This window comes from Hyaena hyaena, unplaced genomic scaffold (genome assembly GCF_003009895.1).
Source record: "Hyaena hyaena isolate Hyena2069 unplaced genomic scaffold, ASM300989v1 scaffold_769, whole genome shotgun sequence".
In the NCBI taxonomy this organism is placed as follows: Eukaryota; Metazoa; Chordata; class Mammalia; order Carnivora; family Hyaenidae; genus Hyaena; species Hyaena hyaena.
In genome coordinates, this window is record NW_024081401.1 from 782464 (window position 1) to 804035 (window position 21572).

General features: G+C 48.3%; 1 protein-coding gene and 1 long non-coding RNA gene across 7 annotated transcripts; both read left to right on the forward strand.

Annotated features, from left to right (window-relative positions):
- The first annotated feature begins 1048 nt into the window (after nt 1–1048).
- LOC120221293 lies at nt 1049–3288 on the forward strand. The gene is made up of 3 exons (XR_005525773.1): nt 1049–1142; nt 1520–1619; nt 3065–3288. It is a non-coding gene; the product is annotated as an uncharacterized LOC120221293 (long non-coding RNA).
- Nucleotides 3289–4519: 1231 nt separating this feature from the next.
- On the forward strand, nt 4520–21501 carry NPR2 (natriuretic peptide receptor 2). 6 transcript variants are annotated; one of them, XM_039218620.1, is made up of 22 exons: nt 4520–5982; nt 6813–7018; nt 12230–12343; nt 12641–12776; nt 13019–13113; nt 13339–13471; nt 13702–13786; nt 14243–14372; nt 14535–14609; nt 14805–14882; nt 15112–15216; nt 15300–15371; nt 17147–17306; nt 17471–17626; nt 17705–17873; nt 18034–18180; nt 18685–18808; nt 18998–19066; nt 20319–20493; nt 20565–20663; nt 20937–21028; nt 21159–21501. In XM_039218620.1, the coding sequence occupies exons 1-22, from the start codon at nt 5316–5318 to the stop codon at nt 21222–21224; spliced, it is 3153 nt and encodes a 1050-aa protein (XP_039074551.1). In that variant the 5' UTR covers nt 4520–5315; the 3' UTR covers nt 21225–21501. The 6 variants fall into 6 exon arrangements, with proteins under 6 accessions (XP_039074551.1, XP_039074553.1, XP_039074554.1 ...); XM_039218622.1 differs by having other exon boundaries at nt 14252–14372; XM_039218623.1 differs by lacking the exon at nt 18998–19066.
- Nucleotides 21502–21572: the final 71 nt, after the last annotated feature.

Here is a 21572-nt window from a genome sequence, read left to right on the forward strand (position 1 = left end):
TGGAGGATGGCTTGGAGGCCCAGAGACTTGTCACAGAGGCTGTTCAAACAGTCCAGAGGAAAACTTGTAACAGCTGGCAGCTCTGGGCTCCATCCCAGGGTGGGGGCATCCACTTTTGTTGGAGCTGGGGCTTCATGGAGCTTCCCCACCCATCCAGCTGCTTCTCACATTGACATTTAAGGCCTGGCCTTTGCCTGTGTGACCCCTGCCTCAGGGTAGGTAACCTTTGACTCCTTCGTCTTCATCCTGTAGCTCTAGTCTGCCACCAAGTCCTGCTGTTTTTTCCTTCATATTATCTCATCTTTGTTTCTCTCTCTCCATTACTATTCCATCATCCTAGATCAGGCACTTAGCATTTCATGCTCCCATTTCTCCAGGAGCCTCAGAATGGTCTTCCTGCTTTTAGTCTGTCTGCCAGCCAATCCTTCATTCCCCCAGCTAGCTACTTCTTTGGTTTTTCATGACCTATTACAGCCATGCACAGAAAAGAGTACAGTTTCGTCAGATCTTGCTTCAGATTTCTCCTCCTCTTCCCAGTCTGTGGCTTCTCTGGGAAATTCTAAGTAGAGCAAAAGATTTAAGAAGCGATTAATACATTTCCATTTTCTAGAAGCTGTTGTGATCATGTTTCCTTTGCTTCTTTTTATGTGACATATTTGTGGGGGAGGGAACATGGGCCTCTTTCTCAGTGAAAGATTTTGTGAAAAAAAGTAGACTTTCAAGTGGAGTGGAGAAGGAAATATAACCGAGAATATTCTATCTGAGACTTTATGCTATCAGAGGCTCCCAAAGGGTGGTAAGTAATTACTAGGGTTGGTAATAATGGTGAAGGGTGGTATTAGGAACATAGGGAAGCAGTAAATGTACCTAGGAAAAGAGGCCAGGTGAGGAAGAACAATGGAAACTCTGGGCATGCAGACAGGTGCTGCTCCAGGCTTTGATGGAGCAGACAGGTTAAAAAAAAAAAAGTTCACCTGGAGCTTGAATCATGAAGATAAACATACACAGTTGCTCCTCCTGACAATTATTCAACTTCTTTTTAGGAATCCGTAGAAAAACTACCCATGTGGACTGTCTTTTCACAAAACCGGTATTTCTGGCCCTCACGGGATGGTCCAGTTCAACTTTCCAAATACATCCAGGTAAGGTAGAAGCAGCGATCTGATTTGAAAATATTTTCAATTTAAAACCTTTTTAAATTATAAAAGAAGATGATGTGTGAACTCAAAGTAAAAACCCTTGACCCATTAAACGTTAATAGCACTTCTCTGAGGGTATTGAATATTATGAGAAGGTGAACTGGAGTTTGACCTGTGTTAAGGATTCTGTCTTTTCCACTAGAGCTAAAAGAAATAATGCAGAATTTTTTATAAACTCTTTCTTTGCCTTAATATATTTCATTGTGTTTCTCTTTTTATACTGCCTCCTCCTCTCCCTTTATTGAAGTGCATATGAAATGTGTCTTTTCTGCCTTATTTTATCTTGCTTTCTGTGGCTTTTCCCTACCCTCTGTTGACAGGTTCCTTTGGGCTTGTCTGTCGTGGGTGCAGGAGAGAATCACATATAGTTAAAGTCCTCTTCTGCAGGTCAGGTCAGTCAAGCAGAGAGAAGACTGGAAGGTGTATGTTTTTGGTTTTTTGTTTGTTGCTTTTTGCTTTGCTGGAATCCTGTAGGTCTGGAGACATGGCCTGGTGTGGAGCAAACCTGAGGGTTCAGAGTTAGCTATGAAACAGGGTAAAGTGTAAAACTGGTCCGTGCTGAACTGGGAGTCAATGTGGGGCATCAGGCCCTGCCAGGGAGAGGATTAACATGAGCCCGGATCCATCTCATGGTGAGCCCAGAACCCAGCAAGGGTCTTGAGCTTCCTTTGGCCTGAGTGTGACTGGAGGTAGGACCTCTTTCCGCTAAGGAACAGGGCAGCTTGAGAACCACAGCAGCTTCCAGTAGCTAGCTGATTGGATGCTCGGCAGTTGAGTTCTGAATCAGAAATGTGTTTGGGCTGGCCCTATCCTAGAAGAAATGATAGGTGGTGTCTGCAAAGTAGTAGGAGGCTCTACCAACCCTACGGAGAGAAGGATGGTCTCTTCTGGTGCTGCTCAGGCCAGGAGGGTCTTTAGATTTCTCAGGTTTTATATGAATTACAGTGGGGTCACCAAATACAGTCAGAGTCTTATTGTCCACATCAAGAAGACCAGCGATTGCTTGGATGATGGGAATATATAGATAACCAAAGTTCTCATTTACATAATACCAGCCTGCCCTCAAAAAGAGAAAAACAAAGACCTTTCACTGGATGTTAATAAGAAACTACATTAAGTAATTAACTTTTGGTTTCCTGCCCTTTCCCACTTTCTAGGATTAGTGGCCAGTTGGAAGGAGGAGGAAAAATGCAAGATAATTGGGAGTTTAACCCCTAACATAACTTACAGTTGTCCTTAATATTCAGAGTTATGACATATCATGTACTTGAACTTGTCTGGGAGTCTGGGCAACAACGATGTACCGGAGTCTGTAGGGGTTCCAGAGAGACCTGTCTGGGTCTTTGGTGGCCATAACCTTTGGAAGCATGACTTCGTGTGGTAAGTTCATGAGTCAGCAGGGTATCTATACAGAGCCTTACCTTTGAGAATATTTATACAGAGCTTACCTGGGTTCCAGTCCTCTATTAAAAAGCCATATAGGGTTAGGGGAGGAGTGGCTTCCCTCTCTGGGACTTAGTTTTCTCTTATTATTATTATTTTTTTAAGTAGGCTCTATGGCCAACATGGGGCTTGAACTCACAATACCTAGATCAAGAGTCCTATGCTCTACTGACTAAGCTGGCCTTGGACCCTAGTTTCCCATTATCTTTAAATGAGGCGATTGAACAGTATATTTATAAGATTCCTCATGGCCCTGACATTCAGTGATTCTGGCAGAGATTATGTTATTTTGGATTCGTTTCTCTTATTAAGCTATGTTGCTTACAACATATCATTTGGTTGACGTGGTCTGAAGTTAGGACCATGTCTTTTCAGGTTAACCCTTTTTAACTTTCTTATCCTTCACTTCCTTGCTCAAATAGGACAAAATCCCTTTTTACTAGTCGTGTCGGGAGCTGGAATTGGAGTTACCATCCCTCTGTGTTGAAGAAGTCCTAAGGCTGCCATTTCTAAAGGACTTGGGGCAAGAGATGTTGCTGGGGGGCTTGCCTTTGACATGGATTCCAGCTACATGCTCCTCAAAGGTAAGGGGTGTATTATTTACCTTTTCTTGTGTTCACCCCTACAGCTTGTGCAAGTCAGCCAGTGTTCATAAATAATCATACCTAAGAATAAAATGGCATTGTCCTTAATTTCCCCCGAAACCACTAGGTGTCGCCTTTATCTCGGAGAAACTAGGCCCCTCCTCTCTCCCTGCACACCTCCACCCCTCCCTCTACTCTGGGAGCTCTCAGCTTTTTGGCATGGTGATTTCTGGAAAAGAGGCTTAAAGGGGGAGACAAACTGTGAGTCTCCGAAGGGAGGTGGAGAATGGGTTTATATGTATCTCCTATATGACAGTTTGAGATCAACTCCCCGGGGTCCCATAGCAGTCCCTCCCAGCAACCATGATATCATCCCTCTTAAGCTACTCTCAGGATCAGATTGGCACACCAGATATGGGGTATCTGGGGATTGCCTTCTAGGTTGGAAGCTTGGAAGCAGGGTGGAACCCGAGGGGGATACAATGGGCCTGCATTGCTGGGGGAATGTTCTGCTCAGTCAGCCAGCCCATGAGGGGTTATCAGGTGAGATCCTGGGCTGTGCAGGGACACAAACGAGAGGAGGCTGTTCTTGGGCTGGGTCCCTGGAGCAGATGGTGTGGTAGAGGCCCAGTGGGCTATGGTGGGCCTCTGAAGATGTGGTGCGGCCTTTGTAAGGACTCAGGAAAAATCGGTCATCGGAGCCCCTTGGTCTTGAAGGGGCCAGCCTTCCAGGTGGCAGGCGTCATTTCCTGGTGAAGGAGTGAGAGGTTCCTGGCAATGGGAAGGGTGCTATGGTTTATTAGGTGGAGCACTAGTGATGGTTTATTAGGTGGAGCACTAGTGAGGATACCAAATATTTGGGGATTCCTGACTGCCTCCTGGAGACTGAAGTGTTGGAGGGACTCAGGGGACTTTAGAGACGGACCTAAGAACACCGGGATACATAAGTGAGGAGAAAAGAAGTTCCGGGCCCCTGGCAATGTGCAAGGTGGAGAGACAGCGGCAGGGTGGGTCAGGGGTTTGGGGGAGACAAGGCTGGGCTCTTAAAGTGAGAGGACGACCAGGAACCTCGCCGCCCTGAAAGCTCCTGGCACGGAGCACCCGAGTTGTCACTGGGTGGGTTTGAGACCTGGGAGGTCCCTGGGCGCCAGGGTAGGGGGTGGGGGGAGACAGCAGCCGCCGGAGGGTGGGGCCGGAGGGGGAGGAGGAGGGGCCGTGGGGGAGGGGGCGGGGAAGGCGCGGGGCGGGGGCGGGCGGCCTGCCCAGGGAGTCACACTCGGCCGCCGCCGGCGCAGCTAGCGGAGACTGCCCGGCCGCAGCGACCTGACCTGGACGAGCGGCGCGCCCGGGGGCCCAGGCGGGGGGCGGGAGGAAGCTCCCGGCAGCGCCGGCCGCCCGGGCCCAGGAGGAGCGGAGCGGAGCGGAGCTGGGACACGGGCGGGGCCGCCGCAGCTCCGGATGGGACCAGCGCCCTGGGCCCGTTAGTCCAAGCTGGAGCTTCTGGAGAAGCCTTCACAGGGAGATTTGCCCCTGCCTTTCCCTCTCCTCCAGCCCAGGCCTCGCTTCGCTCCCCGCCCGCCCATGGTCCCTGTCCTTCCGCGGCACGGGCCCCCTCCCACCTTACCCCCTTGGTCTTCCTTTTCGCAGCTCTCAGCCCTCCCAGCCCCTTCAGCTGTGAGGTCTCCTCAGGCCTTTCCTTTGTACCAGCCTGCCCCCCACCCCCACCCCATCCCAGTCTCGGATCCCCTTTTCCTTCTCAGCTAAAGCTCAAGATTCATCAGGCTCCTTCACGCCTCACTGGCCCCATCCCAGTCGCAGGCCCCCTTGGTCCCTACCTTTTCCTGCCACCCTACTCAGCCCTCAGTCCTTGCCCCAGGCTGGTGGACCCACTCCTTACCCACCCCCCGGGGCTCCCTCCCATCTCCTCCTCACCCGCCCCCAGCACTTTCTGCGTCGCAGCCTACCTAGCTTATCCTCACTTCTCTCCCTGGCCATCTTCCCCAGGTTCCAGGCTGGGTGGTGCCTGTGCCTCCCCCGTAGGCCAGAGCGGCACCAGGGTCTGGGGGTGGCAGGGCCACTGCTTTCTCCCATGGCACTGCCATCACTCCTGCTGTTGGTGGCAGCCCTGGCAGGTGGGGTGCGCCCTCCGGGGGCGCGGAATCTGACGCTGGCGGTGGTGCTGCCGGAACACAACCTGAGCTATGCCTGGGCCTGGCCACGGGTGGGTCCTGCTGTGGCACTAGCTGTGGAGGCGCTGGGCCGGGCTCTGCCCGTGGACCTGAGGTTTGTCAGCTCTGAACTAGATGGCGCCTGCTCTGAGTACCTGGCACCGCTGCGCGCTGTGGACCTCAAGCTGTACCATGACCCCGATCTTCTGTTGGGTCCCGGTTGCGTGTACCCCGCTGCCTCTGTGGCCCGCTTTGCCTCACATTGGCGCCTTCCCCTGCTGACTGCGGGTGCTGTGGCCTCTGGTTTTGCAGCTAAGAATGAGCATTATCGTACCCTGGTGCGCACTGGCCCCTCTGCTCCCAAGCTGGGTGAGTTTGTAGTGACATTACACGGGCACTTCAATTGGACTGCCCGTGCTGCCTTGCTGTATCTGGATGCTCGCACAGACGACCGGCCTCACTACTTCACCATCGAAGGCGTCTTTGAGGCCCTGCAGGGCAGCAACCTCAGTGTGCAACACCAGGTGTATGCCCGTGAGCCAGGGGGCCCTGAGCAGGCCACCCACTTCATCCGGGCCAACGGGCGCAGTGAGTGTGGCCCAGGCTATCTTAGGGTCAGGGGAGGAGGGTCGCTGTATCCCTGGAGCTCAGCACTGGGACATTGTGGATGGAGGTGGGCACGGAGATGTATGTGGTGGCTGGGGTCAAGAAGCACATGTGGACAGAGCACCTGTGAGAAGGCTAAGACAGTGTATTAGGGGAGCTTGTGGATGGCTCAGGCAGATGTAAACAAGGAATAGGAGAGCATGAGAGGCGACGCCTGTGTCAGGGAAGAAGGTGGGATTGGGGGGGGGGACTGATTTTCGGGAGCAACATGAGTGCCCTAGAGTAGTGAATGTGGTTGATGGCCACGCCAGAATGAGTGTCATCTCTGAGCAGAGAATTCTCAGATGGGGCACCAAGACCCCTTGGTGGCAGAAAAATAGTAAGGACTCCATAAATGGGCTTTTGGGTTCAGCTCATTTGTTTGGGAAAGACAGGGTAAGGCTGCCACTGACAGTAATTCTGAACAGTCAGTGCCTTTGAGCCTAGGGAGAGGCAGGACAGAATGGGGCAGTGAGGAGGGCTGGGTGGGCTGCAGCAGTGCAGCTCTGGGAAGAGGAGGGGCTTAAGGCTGACAGCTCCCTTCCTCTGGAGTCTGGAGTCAGACTCTGACCTCTGCCAGATGGTCTATAAGGCCCCAGGGTACTTATGACATAGACTCCAAAGGGGAGGGATGAGGAACATATGTTGGGTGGTTGATAGGTTAGGGCACTTTCTTCCTGGCTAAAGATGGAAATGCAGATGGTTCAGAGAGGGGGCTGACAGGGGACTGGGGACTTTCTCAGAATGCCCTTCTGTTTTACACTTGCTCCCAGTTGTGTATATCTGTGGCCCTCTGGAGATGCTGCATGAGATCCTGCTTCAGGCCCAGAGGGAGAACCTGACCAATGGGGATTATGTGTTCTTTTACCTGGATGTCTTTGGGGAGAGTCTTCGTTCAGGCCCCACACGCTCTACAGGCCGGCCCTGGCAGGACAATCGCACCCGGGAACAGGCCCAGGCCCTCAGAGAGGCCTTTCAGGTATCATTTGTGCCAAACTTGGAGGAGGGGGAAGAGGAGCTTCTTTGGAGATTCTCTGTCTCTCATAAGACCCACAGAAACCCCAGGAACAGGGCAGGAATTATGAGCTACAGGAGTGAAATGAACGGAGGCTTTTTGAGTCTCATATCATTCTTACTTCCCCACTTTTGTGACTCTTTTCTCATTACTAAGGCTACCTCCCAAGATCCTGGAACATTCTCCTAAGTCTCACTAGCAGACTATACTGTGAAGGAGAAAGGTTCGGGAAAAGACCTGGTCCCAGACCCTGGGAAGACTTCCATCCTTTCTGGATAGGCGAGGCATGATTGAGGTACAGTTAGATGCAAATACAAGAAAGAATATGATTATGTGTCCTGGAACAGACACTAAGAGCTTTAGGGGTTCAGACGAGGGAGAGCCAACGTTAGCTGGGTTTAGGGAAGCCTTTTTATAAAGGAATGAGAATCTTTTGTGACTTGAGAGATAGATGCCATAGTCCTAGTCTCAGTAGGAGGGAGGATCCAGGTAGCCTGAGCAAAGAGATAAAAGATAGAAATGGATATCATGGAGAACCAAGAAGATACTGACCTGAGGAGAAGAAGGATTGGCTTGAAGCAGATGTAGGAAATAATGTTGCAAAGGTATAATCAGATTAAGGAGAGCTCTGAACCCCAAATTAAGGCATTTGGACTTGGATGTGGGGTCCTTGAGGTTTTTTTGTGAAGAGAAATATAAAAACAAGAAGAGGAGGAGGCTAGAGGCAGTGAGACCTCCTGCACTCGGGTCAAATAGAGTGAGGTGATACAGGCTTGAAGGACAGTGGCAGTTGTAGGAATGGAAAGAAATGAATTTAAGAAACAATTTGCAGGGGAGATTGACATGACTGTTCATTTCACTCCTCTGCTCAAAACTTTCAGTGACTTAATTCCTACAGAATAAAATCTTGACTTCTTATCATGACATTTCAGACCTTCTACAGTCTGTATTCAGCCCAGTTTTTCAGTCTTGCCTCCTAGTGCCCCTTACACCCAGTACTTCAGCCAACCAGACCTCTCTCAGTTCCCTGACCCCTGGGCCTCCCTGCCCCCTTGCCGTTGTGCTCTTTGCTCCTTTTTTCTAGAATGTTTCTAGAATGTTCTTCCCTCATCCCAAATCTCTGCCCCTTCAAATCACACCCATGAATTGTTCCCTGACTCTTCCACCAGCTTTTCACTCATTTATGCATATGTGTTTCTTATTTATCCATATCCCTCCTTTTTCTGAAAAAGGATTTGAAGTAGCATATAGGATAACTTTAAGGCCCTTTCAACCCTGAGATTCTCTGAGCCTAAAATTCAGTAGATCTTTATAAGGGCTAGACTTGGGTGGTCATCTTCTCTAATAAGTAAAATTTTGTGTGGCTGTGATTATATATTTGGTTATTTCTGACTGTGAATGACACTTGAGGTCACACTTGAACCTGGACAGTGGCAGGATAGGTTTTGTTTATGCTGTGACTTTTGCTTAAGACAATCTTCTCACCTTTGTCTGCCTAGATAATGTGTGTGTATTCTTTAAGACTCATATCAGTTATTTTCCCTTTGAGGAAACAATCCTTGAATCCCCAGGTTAGACTGAATTTCCTATTCTTGTGCTTAACTCTGTCTCCTATAGAACTTACCACATTACCAGTCAGTGTTTGAGTCATTTGAATACTGGCTCATTTTATTAGTGTCTATTGAGCACATATTATGTCCCAGTCACTGTGCTAGGTACTGCTATACAGTGGAGAACATAACAGATGTAGCCCCTGCCTGGAGCTTACATTTAGTAGGTTAGACAGACATTAAATAAGCAGATAAATACAAACATAGGACAACTTGCAATGAGTGTTACAACCCCACAAAAAACAAAACCGCGGGGAAAAAGCGCTTCTCCTGAGAAGGGAATAGCAAAGGAATTGTACTTTAGCTAGTGTGGTCAAAGAAGATCTCTGTGGCTCTCCTGGATGGGAGGGCTCCATAGCTTTTTGGGCTGTCTTCTTTTTTGTAGAAGGAGTACCTCTCTTCCTTGTCTGAGAATTACTACCAGTCAAGGGGCCTGGCACTTAGGTTTGGGGGAAATGAGATGTAGTCAGCTAACAATTAGAGAAATTAATTCTCAATTCTCCCACTCACTGCAGACGTTATTCAGAAAAACAAAGAGGGATTTTCCTATGACAAAAAAGAAGGGGAAATAGGTAGTCAAGAATATGCTGAGGGGGAAATCAAGGCCTTTGGGGTGGGGTGAGGGTAAGGGAGTAATGCGATGTTTTCTAGAAAATCTACTGATCCTGTTCCAGTGCTGAAGCAGGGCAAGGGGTGAGGGAAGTCAGCTCCATTCAAGGATGAAAGAGCAGAGAGTCCTTAACCCAGAGATACCTGGTCTACTGGGAGACAGGGCTCTGAAATGAACTATATTGATATGATTTTTCTCTCTCATTAAGCCATAGCTACTTGAGGGCAAGGATTGTGTTCATCTTTGTATTCCATATGCCTAGCACATACTTGTTGAACTGAATAAAGGAATGTGTTGGGGAGAAGCGGGGACAGGACTAAGAATTCGTGTACAGAGGAGTAGAGCTGGCAGGTACTATAAACCAAGATGATCAGCCAAGATAGAGAAGAATACATAGACACAATGGAACTAAATAAGCAAATGACCAGGCTCTAAGGTCCTGGAGGCCCAGGTGGTGCATTTGAGGACTACGGGATCAGAAAGCTAGGCAGAAGTCACAATCTAGGTGACCAGCGTGAGATTGCACTACAGAGGGGACACCAGCAGCTAGAATGGAAGTCAAGGCTGGACCAAGGGCTGTGTAAGGCAGAATCTCTTCTGGAGACGATTTTTTGTCTGTTTAAGCCACTGCTGACAGCGCCTCCTGATGTGGCTGGAGGGGGGTTCAAGTGTAGGCCTCAAGGCACAGGCCGGCACAGGCGCCTCAGTGTACTGGTTTCACCCACAGCTAAACCTGTTTTTGGCAGCCTTTGCTTGTTGTTGTTGTTGTTTTTCCTCACCTGGGGTCCACTGTGAAAAGGGACACCGTTATCTACCTCCCTTTACCTTCTCTCTAGCCCCTCAGCAAGCACAGAAATTCTTTGGACTTTCTTTCTTTTTCTTTTCTTTTCGTTTTTCTTTTCCTTTTTTTTTTCTTCTTTTCCTCCCTCCCTCCCTCCCTCCCTCCCTCCCTCCCTCCCTCCTTCCTTCCTCCCTCCCTCCCTCCCTCCCTCCCTCCCTCCTTCCTTCCTTCCTTCCTTCCTTCCTTCATTCCCTCCCTTCCTTCCTTCCTTCCTTCCTTCCTTCCTTCCTTCCTTCCTTCCTCTCTCTCCCTCTCTCTCTCTCTTTCTTTCTTTCTTTCTTACCACAGCAAAAACAGTCTAGCATAGCAGTTTTCAAAATGTGGTCTTAGAACCCGGGGGACTGCTGAAATCCTTTTAGAAGGACCATGAGGTCAAAACTATTTAAAAAAATAATACTAAGATATTTGCGTCCTCACTCTGACTCCTCCATGATTGCACAGTGGAGTTTTCCAGAGGCTACATGACACGTGCTGCTCTTATCACTCTGGCAGCTGTAGAAGGGGTAGTTGACTATTCCTGTGTCTTAAAAATTTGTCAGTTTTAATTTCTAAAGTGTAAACATTGGTAGATGTAATCCAAACAATGAAAAGCTCTTTGTGACCTTTAGTAATTTTTAGTAGTATAAAGGGGTCATGAAATCAAAAAGTTTGAGAACTGCTAGTCTAGCAGACATAAACTTAGAAAATTATGATGTGTTTAAAAAGTATTAAAAACCTGTTATCAGCCTTTATATTGAAATATCAATTGTGTTAAGCACAATCTTTTTGAGCTCTTTTACTGATTTCTTTACCTTATTTGTCAACAATATCCTACTCTTCTATTTTTTTATTCTTGAAACAGGTGTTACTGAACAAACCCTTCCCACCCCATCCTCAGCCTCCTTCTTTTAAATTTTGCCTGAGGGTGGGCAGAGTATTTCAAGTGTGTGATTAAGGATCCAAATGCTCCAGTAAGAATAATTACGTTATGAAGCAAACTCTAGTCTAATGTAATGAATACATATTAGAAACTGAATTTATTATTTCCTACCTAGAACAAATTGATATGTAATAAATCATATGTGATTTATCTAGTATCTCTATGTCCTCATGTACTTTCAATGAGAGGAATTAATAAAACTGGTAGAAGTCCATAGATGTTAATCTGTCATTTCACAAAGTCACATTTCACAAAATACGTTGAAGTCTTTCCCTGAGGTTGCGATGCCAATTTCCCATCCAAGGCGAAGGCTAGTCTCCGTGATTGTGTAGGCCTGGGGTGTAGGCAGAGGCCAATGTGTCTACCAGCTAAGGAAAGGGGAATGTGTGAGGTCGGTAGGAGTCAGATGGGCACCCCAGTGAGAAACAGAGATGTGCTGACTTAAGGCAAGTGAGATGCGGGTGTGGCTGAGATCACATGTGTCATTTGCTCATCTGTGAAATGTGTATGGACATATGACTATGTGTTTTCTCTGTGACACATGTCTATTACTTAGTGACATATAGGACCATGCCACTGTGCTGCTGATGGTAGGTGTCCCACACATTAAATGAATGGGTCCACAACTTTTCACAGATGAATCATTGTCTCCAAGTATTTCACCCAGTTGTCACAGAGCCTGAAATCTCTTTCATTTACTAGTTGGAGGCACCGTGTCCAAGTGGCACAAATGAAAATATAAATACTTCACTGATAACATTAACAGTGATTAACACCTCAGAGAGGAGCTGTTTTATCAGTGTTGCTCTTGATAGTGAATAGGTACCCAGAAAGGAAGGGACAGAGCAAGCAGCTGAGAACGCTGTGGCAGCCTGACAGGGAGACCTGGCTTGTGGAGGGGCTTGGGAACGGAGTTGAATTAATCTGTTTCCCAGTCTCCACCTTCCCAGAACCATGCACCTTTCATGGAAGAGTGCCACTCGCCTCTTCCCAGATGTATTGAACATATTCCACACATACATCACACACACAGGTGCACAAACAACACAGAGTTTAGTATCCCTTCAGCCTTCAGACTCACCTGTGTATATATTTCATATCATGTATATTTCACCAAGTTTCCCTATTCTGCTTCCTCTCTTCCCCAATGCCTATCTTGAACCCTTTTCACTTTCCCCATGTGCTATTGGTACAGACAGTATTGGTGATCACATACCGAGAACCGCCAAATCCTGAGTACCAGGAATTCCAGAATCGTCTGCTCATAAGAGCCCGGGAAGATTTTGGTGTGGAGCTGGCCCCCTCCCTGGTGAGTACATCTCTCTTTCCTGAGAGTCAGGCCAGGCTTTGAGGAAAGCCTCTCCTCCCTAACTCAGCATCAAGCCTGGGCCGTGGAGCCATACTTGGGAACTGTCTGCTTTTATCCAGGATTTTTCTTTCTGCCCTTCTGTCCAGTGAGGTAGGGCTGGCACTTTAGGAATGAGAGGAGGGAAGGAAGCAAACCAGAAGAGAGAAGTGGGAGAGGGAGACCCCAGAAATGGGAAAGAAGACTAGGGAGGGGCCTGACAGTTCATTTGGAGAGCACTGCTGAAGTTACTATCCCCAGATGAACCTCATTGCTGGCTGCTTCTATGATGGCATCCTGCTATATGCTGAAGTCCTGAACGAGACAATACAGGAAGGAGGCACCCGGGAAGATGGACTTCGAATCGTGGAGAAGATGCAGGGCCGAAGATACCACGGTAATGAAGAGGGCCAGATGGAGGCCAGAGGGCTGCTCTCAGTCCTGGGAGTGGAGTAGGCAGAAGTAAATACAGATACAACTGGCAGGAGGAAGTTAGTGGGGGTGTCGGAGAACGTGGTAGAGATGGACATATATTAAGAACAGGGGTGGGGAGGGACTCTGAGATAATTGGAGGAATTGGGGCACAGGAGAGGGGCATAGGGTAGATCTCAAAGTAAGGGCTACTCTTTCCTATCTTAGGTGTAACTGGACTGGTGGTTATGGACAAGAACAATGACCGAGAGACTGATTTTGTCCTGTGGGCCATGGGAGATCTGGATTCTGGGGACTTCCAGGTGATGGGGGAAGAGGCAGGGAGATTGTGGGTCCTGAATATCCAGGTTTCAAGGGTTCAGAGAGGGCAGAATCAAAGGTACTAGAGGCAGGGACTTATTTTCTCTGCTGGAGCTGCATTCTGGGTAGGTGGGAGGTTGGGAGAGAAAAGCAGCCAAATAGCTGAGGTCTGAGGGGACAGGCTGTTGGGAGCAGGCCTGGGGGCCCAGTTTTCTCCTTCCTCACAGCCTGCAGCTCACTACTCAGGAGCCGAGAAGCAGATTTGGTGGACAGGACGGCCTATCCCCTGGGTGAAGGGGGTCCCCCCCTTGGACAATCCCCCCTGTGCCTTTGACTTGGACGACCCATCCTGTGATAAAAGTGGGTGTGTTCAGGGGCTGGGAGAAATCCTTCCTCCCCTTCCTCCCATTCTCTCACCTCCCCTCCCTGATCCCCCACCCTTAGCTCTGTTTTTCCCTTGACTTGAATACTGTATACCCCCACTCACTTCTTTCCCTCCAGAAGTCTGTCTGTTCCCCTCACCCTGAGCCCCACCCCTGCCCTGTTCACGGCTCCACATAGTCTTTCTCAGGGTCCCCTCTCTCCTTCAGCTCCGCTTTCAACTCTGGCGATTGTGGCACTGGGCACAGGAATCACTTTCATCATGTTTGGGGTCTCCAGCTTCCTCATTTTCCGGTGAGTTCTGGGCTTCCCACTGACTTGTTCCCTCCCTCCTGCCGCCCAGGCCTTCCGGGGGTTAGTGGGTCTCTTTGTTTGATGTCTGCCTCTTAGGCCTAACATCTTCCTCTCTAGCCTTTCTCGTAAGCTGTCTTTTAGCTTAAGTGTTGTTTTCCCACTTTTTGGTTCTAGACTGGGTGTCCTAACTAGGGATTTTGAGTTGGGGCAAAGGTGAATTTTCCGTGAATGTTACCATTTTAAGAAAGAACTTTTACCTTTAGCCTCTATGTTTTCAAATGAGCACAGAGCATGTATCCCATATATAGAGATTGCATCCTTCTGACTCAGTCCTGCAGCGAGTCCCGCCTCGGGTATAGAAGTTGTAGCATTGGGAGCCGCAGGGAAGCCGCTGAAACCCCACTGTTGGCTTATGGGGTGGTAGGATTGGGCTTGCCAGTCAACTGAGGTGTGCAGTCCTTACAGAAAGCTGATGCTGGAGAAGGAGCTGGCTAGCATGTTGTGGCGCATTCGCTGGGAAGAACTGCAATTTGGCAATTCAGAACGATATCATAAAGGTGCAGGCAGTCGCCTCACACTGTCGCTGGTGAGCCCTTGTCTCAGCTGTCCCTCTGCTTCCCTCTGAGTTCCTGTCCTTTCGTACCCTGGACCTTTCCCAGCACATTGGCCTGTAATGACAGCCCCTGCACTGCCACCATCATCTAATGTTCCTTTCATCCTTCCGCCTCCATGTTGCCCTTGGCCCCAGCGGGGATCCAGTTACGGCTCGCTCATGACAGCCCATGGGAAATACCAGATCTTTGCCAACACCGGTCACTTCAAGGTGAACACTCATCCGCTTGTTCTGGTCCCCACCATTTCATTGTCTCATCCCCATCTGTCACCTCTTCCCACGAATCTCTGCCCCTCATAACCTTCCTTTCTGTGTCCAGCTGAGCTCCTGGTTATCCACAGTTCTCCGGTTTCTCCTAGCACCCAGGAACTAATTTCCCTTTTCCCCCTTCACTCCTGCCATCAGGGAAATGTTGTCGCCATCAAACATGTGAATAAGAAGCGCATTGAGCTGACCCGGCAGGTTCTGTTCGAACTCAAACACGTATGTAATGGTGTATGGGTTCAGGGTGAGGGGTGAAAAGGGATGGAGAAGAGGAAAGGGGGAAGTAGAGAGGGGAACAGTAAGATGGGCTAGGAGGGCAAAGGGTTTATTTATAAAGGATTTTAAGTTGTAGCTACAATGAAGAGACAGGCTCTCGTGCAGTCGTAGGTTTCTGTGTCTCTCTGAATTCTCTTTTCCTCCTCCCACCTTTTGTTGTTGTTGTTGTTAGATGAGAGATGTTCAGTTCAACCATCTCACTCGCTTCATTGGTGCCTGCATTGACCCTCCCAATATTTGCATTGTCACTGAGTATTGTCCTCGAGGGAGTTTACAGGTAAGGGAAAGGTGAAGATTCTAGGGGCAGGGGAGAAAGGCACGTGAGAGCTAGTCACATAATCTCTTCCATGTCACTACCAGGATATTCTGGAAAATGACAGCATCAACTTGGACTGGATGTTTCGTTATTCGCTCATTAATGACCTTGTTAAGGTGAGTCTTCCCCACTCTTCCTTCAGAGTTCATCCGCTTTAAAATGCCTTCGTTTCTTGATCTTTGCTTTCAGCTCCTCCTTCCTAGTCCCCTAAAAGTCCCATTTTCTCCAGTTCCCTTTATTCCTCTGGTTGGGTAATAATGGGCAAATAAAGGCTCTAGAGTTTTTAATTGGGGGAGATTTCTCAGCCACAAAGAGTCCTGTACTTGTAAAGAAGTTTTATGTTCCTGCCCTAGATATCTCTAATCTCTTGCTGCCATCTTTTTTTTTTTTTTTTTTTTAAAACCTCCACGAGCTTATATTAAGATTTCTTAGCAGGAAAAAGGTGAATGGGGCACCAAACATAGAATCATTTATTCTCTGACCAATACTTGGCATATCTGCTCTTTTGTGCAGAAAAACTGAAATTTAAGAAAAACATTTACCAGTAAAATTAAGAGAAACCAAGGAAAATTATACTACACCTGTGGTATCGTCTCATATTTTAGTTTTTAGCTATTTTCAAGTGGCCCAGAGGACCCTGGTATGAATTTGAATCTTGCATGAGTTGGACAGGTGTTTACAGCAAGTCCTGCAGCCAGCCAGTGAGTTAGCCTAGTGGAGCACTTGTACTGCACCTGAAGCTGGCTTTGGTTTTTCTGTTTAATTCTCATGAAGTTATTTAGAAGTGTGTGTGCGTGTGCGTGTGCGTGTGCGTGTGTGTGTGTGTGTGTGTGTGTGTGTGTGAAAGTTTGCCATTAAATGAGAGAGAAAATATTAGGTAAAGTTGATGTGTTGCGTAACTGTGATGTTAAATATAGGAAAAATATGACTTTTGGGAGAACAATAATTTGATGGAAAAGTGATTTAGAACAAAGCCAAAAGCCTAATCCTTTCTATATTCACAAATTTGGTGACTCCCAAAGGTTTTGTTGATATCAAAAGGAACAAATAGGAGGAGTTCACAGAGACTCGAATTATGAATTGTTTGGGTCCAGAGCTAAGTATTCAGACACAGGTGTTTTGGTTAGCATACAGAGCACTGTGTCCTTTTTCTGTTCCAGCTGAACTGATGTGGGTGGGCTCTCAGGGTTTCATTTTGGGAAGCATCACTCTGCCTTCTTAGGACCTGCTTTATGGTCCCTCACAGGCAAAGTCGTTCTCCTCTCTGCCCCATGGGGCCACATGTGTCTGGCTTCTGCATTGGCTTTGCAGCTGACTCGTACTTTTGTCCATTTTCTAGGGTTTTCCTAATTTACTATTTTCTCCACTTTCTCTCTGGCTCTCACTTTCCTCCTCCATCCTGACTTGCCTGCCTACACATGGTTCTGTGTTAAAGTTTACAACTGGTTAGTCTTCCTTGGTGCATCTAGGTACTCTTGATAGCTAGGTCTCTAGCCTTCCTATGTCTTCCTAAGTGGTGGCCTTACATTTGAGGCCATCATGGGTGTCAGTCACATCATTCCTGGAGTTCACCCTCCTAGTTCTGTTCACTATTCAGAAGACTGACTGCCCTTTCCAGGGTAATAACTGATAGCTCCCTTTGTCCCTCTCCTTAAACATTTCTCCTGTCCCTGGTACCTAGGTGCCAATACACTGTTTATGGTACCAGAAAGGGACGACTCCTATTCTGCCTGCTTCTTTGGGTAGAAACTGCAAAGGATGTCTTCCAAAAGTAGCTTATGGCTTTTATGGTCTCAAGATGTTTAGACAGCTAACTAATGCTCATCTCATAGAGAGGAGGTATCCTAAGCCATATGTGATCCAAACCCATGACTTGATCTGTATCCTGCAGGGCATGGCCTTTCTCCATAACAGCATTATTGCATCCCATGGGAGTCTCAAGTCCTCCAACTGTGTGGTGGATAGTCGTTTTGTGCTCAAAATCACAGACTATGGCCTGGCCAGCTTCCGATCAACTGCTGAACCTGATGACAGCCACGCCCTCTATGCCAGTGAGGCCTTCCCCAACAACTCACTTTTATATAGCTCCTCTGGCCTTGATCATTTCCACCTAGGGAGGGTGGGAGAGGGAGATGGAATGACAGGAATATGGGGAGCATTATGGGTTTGGGGATACTCTTTTTGAAGACCTGGCTATCCTGTTCCTTCTCTTCAGAGAAGCTGTGGACTGCCCCAGAACTGCTCAGTGGGAACCCATTGCCAACCACAGGCATGCAGAAGGCTGATGTCTATAGCTTTGGGATCATCTTACAGGAGATAGCACTTCGCAGTGGTCCTTTCTATTTGGAGGGCCTGGACCTCAGCCCCAAAGGTGAGAGTCAATCTACTACCCACAGACTCCTCTACCTGGGGGACCCTGTTCTTCATCCAAAGCCTTTATCACCCTCAGAGATTGTCCAGAAGGTCCGAAATGGTCAACGGCCATATTTCCGGCCGAGCATTGACCGGACCCAACTGAATGAAGAGCTGGTGTTGCTGATGGAACGATGTTGGGCCCAGGAACCAGCTGAGCGGCCAGACTTTGGACAAATTAAGGGGTTCATTCGCCGCTTTAACAAGTAAGAGGACAAAGGGCTCCCCAGGGATAGAAGCCTCATCAGTCTTGGTGGATGAGGTGGGTGGGGCTGGTGGGGCCAAGAAGGTGGGTTGGGTAGGAAGTCCTGGGACTCTTGAGAATCTGGGAGCAGGTACCATATTCTGCCCTCCCCCCCCGCCCAGGGAGGGTGGCACGAGCATACTGGACAACCTGCTGTTGCGCATGGAGCAGTATGCCAACAACTTGGAGAAGCTGGTGGAGGAGCGCACACAGGCCTATCTGGAGGAGAAACGCAAGGCGGAGGCTCTACTCTACCAAATTCTACCCCAGTGAGACTTTTGACACCCTTCCCCAATTTTCCTTTGGTGTTCTGCTCTGTTGGGTTCTGCCGGATCAAGCTCCTGAGAACTCACTTCCCAACTCTTAGAATCCTGCTTTATTACATCTTGACACAGTGAGCCTTTCTGGCTTTGTGCAGCGTGTTTTCATTTTGCCTCCAAATGAGCTTTGCTGCCTTCTTCCTGGCTTCCTATCCCTTCTTCTTTAGGACACTGCTCTACCATGCCTTTGCTCCAGCAAGTGTATGTAGAGCCGTCCCAACCTGAGACATTTAGTGCCCATCCCCAGGGGTCCTCTCCCACCCCTCCCCCCCCCCACCACTTAGATACTTTACCTGAGCTAGTCTGTAATGTCTTCCCAGCCACCTTCCTTCTCTTCTATCAGGCTTAGCTTTCATAACTCCTCTTCTGCTCCAGCCATACACCCCTTTCCTCTCTCTCCCCATCTCATCCTCTTTCTCTGAGTTTGGCTCATACTGCACCCTTGCTTCCTAGTTCAGTGGCAGAGCAGTTAAAGCGGGGAGAGACTGTACAGGCGGAGGCCTTTGACAGTGTTACCATCTACTTCAGTGACATTGTTGGCTTCACAGCTTTGTCAGCAGAGAGCACCCCCATGCAGGTGAGAGCCATGGGTGAGAAGTAGGGGGTGGGATAGGGTTCTGGGGAGCTTCACTGGGGCATAGGATCCTTGATAATAGGGGAGATTCCTTTGTTCTGGAGTTCTCATATTTTGTTATAGCTTATTCGTTAAGAATTCTTAGAAAGTTAGGCACAGGTCTCAGGGGCTCTACTTTCCCATCCCTGTTAGGTGGTGACACTTCTTAATGACCTGTATACCTGCTTTGATGCCATAATTGACAACTTTGACGTCTACAAGGTGAGAGCTAGGGCTACCCTCCTACTGAGACCTCTTTAAAACCCAATCTCCCTGAACCCTACATACCTACCCACTTTATTGGCAGTCTAATACTGGGTGCCCTTTGTAGACAAATGAGGCTCTGGCACTCTAATTGTACATCCCAGTCTAATTTCTTAATTAGGTCTAATGGTGCCCTAATCGGAACCATCACAGGATTTAGTGCCTATCTGCCACTTTTTGCCTAGGGGTATAAATATTGCCTATCCGTCTTTTCTCTTCCCTCCATCCTCTCCAGACATGGAAGAATTATACGGGATGTGGGTACAGAAGGATTTATTGGGCTGAGGGACAAGCTACCTTGTAAAAAATTTTGTTGAAGTCATTGAGTTGGCACGGCGTGGGCTTTCCTGTGCTTGGCAATAAAAAATCATCAGGATTTAGGTGTTGACTTTGTGACTAATTGTGTGACCCTGGGCAAGTAATGGTAAAGCTCCTTGAGCCTCAGATATTTACCTAGAAGACAGGAATAACAGATGTATTGTGGACATGTCTAACATTACACCAATGTCTAATACATACCTGTTCCTATCCCTTTCCTTTGGACTTACTCTACTATGTGTTGTTACTGTCACAAAAAACTCCCATAAACCCTTTACTCAGATTCACCGATTATTCATACTTTACTCCTGTTTGCTTTATTTTTAAAAAACCTATCTATCCACCTAATTCTTTCTGAACCATTTGAGAGTAAGTTGCAGGCACAGTGCCCCTTTATCCCTAAACAGTTCAGTGTCTAGTTCCTAAAAACAGGACATTCTTTTGTATAGCTTCAGTACAATTAACAAAGCCAAGCATCTGCTTTCTTGCCTTGGACAGTTCAGGCTGTCTGAGGCCTAGTTCACGGGGCCTGCCTGACCTCCTCACCAGCCTCTGTGCTCTTCAGGTTAGTCCCGTTTTCTTGCTTCCCATTTCCTGACAGCAGAGCCTATTTGTTCATGTCTTGTTGCAGACAGGGTATCCATTCCCTCAGCAAATGGTTACTGAGTGTTCGCCAGGTACAGGGGTGGTGTGGGAGGATTTAGAGACTCCCTGAATCTGTGCCCGCACCCCACCTCCCGATTCTCAGGACCATGGCACTTATTTTCCAGTCAATGCTCTGGCCTCTTAGGCTGCTGAGATGACTCATAGTGGCGTCCACTGCTCTCCTTCTGCTCTTCCCCATTCCCACTGATACACATAGAGGTGACCTTTTAAATCCCATCTCAATCAGGTAGAAACGATTGGAGATGCCTACATGGTGGTGTCTGGTCTCCCAGGCCGAAATGGTCAACGCCATGCCCCGGAAATTGCTCGTATGGCTCTAGCATTACTGGATGCAGTTTCTTCCTTCCGCATCCGCCACCGACCCCATGACCAGCTGAGGCTACGCATAGGGGTCCACACCGGTAAGGCTGACTCTCACTCCAGCCCACGTATCTGCTTTTCCCAGGCTCTCCCAACCTGTTTCTTCTCACAGGGCCCGTCTGTGCTGGGGTTGTTGGCCTGAAGATGCCCCGCTATTGTCTTTTTGGAGACACGGTGAACACTGCTTCCCGAATGGAGTCTAATGGTCAAGGTAAAACATTAACCCTCAACCTCGGCCTCAGCCTCAATTTGTGGTGCCCTTTTCTTCTTTTCAGAGTTCTTCCAAATATCTCAATCTGAGAGACCACAGTTCCTGACCGCCCCATCCTTGGACATATTTTGGTTCTAGTGCATGTGCCCTGGGAAGACTGAGAGCCTCCTGAGGGGTGGTGGTTTGGTAAAGCTCTCTCCGATACCGCCAACTCTTCTGTTGTCTTTTCTTTGATTCATCTTTCCACCATCCCTGCACCCCATCCCACCCCAGCCCTGAAGATCCATGTCTCCTCTACCACCAAGGATGCCCTGGATGAGCTAGGATGCTTCCAGCTAGAGCTTCGGGGGGATGTGGAGATGAAGGTGATGGCAGGCCATGGGGAGGGGTCACGGAAAGGGAGGATGAAAGCAATTATGGGGATCATGGGGAAAAGAGAGAGATAAAAGGAATAACATAGAAGAATCTGAATTGTCTTCACTCCCCCACTTCCAGGGAAAAGGAAAGATGCGAACTTACTGGCTGCTAGGAGAGCGGAAAGGACCTGCTGGACTCCTGTAAACCGCCTTCTTTCTAAGTCAGACAATCTCTTGCTGCTGGTACCTGGGTGGGCAGCAGCCACCATCTCTCTACACATCAGAAATGGACACTGTTGTGTAAGATGGAAACCAACGTGCACAAAAACCCTACTTTATAAGGAAGTTGTTGCCCTTTGCAGCTCAGCCTTGTGTACATATACGTGCCTCGCTCTGACCTGGTTCCCTTCTTCCCCTACCTTCTGTAAATATCTGTATCTAAACCAGAATATTTTGGCCAAATATAAAACAACAAAAACTGTCATGGTGTCAGAGTCTGGGTTAGGGGCAAAGCCAAGGAACATGGTTACTCACAGAGTCACTGAATGAGCAG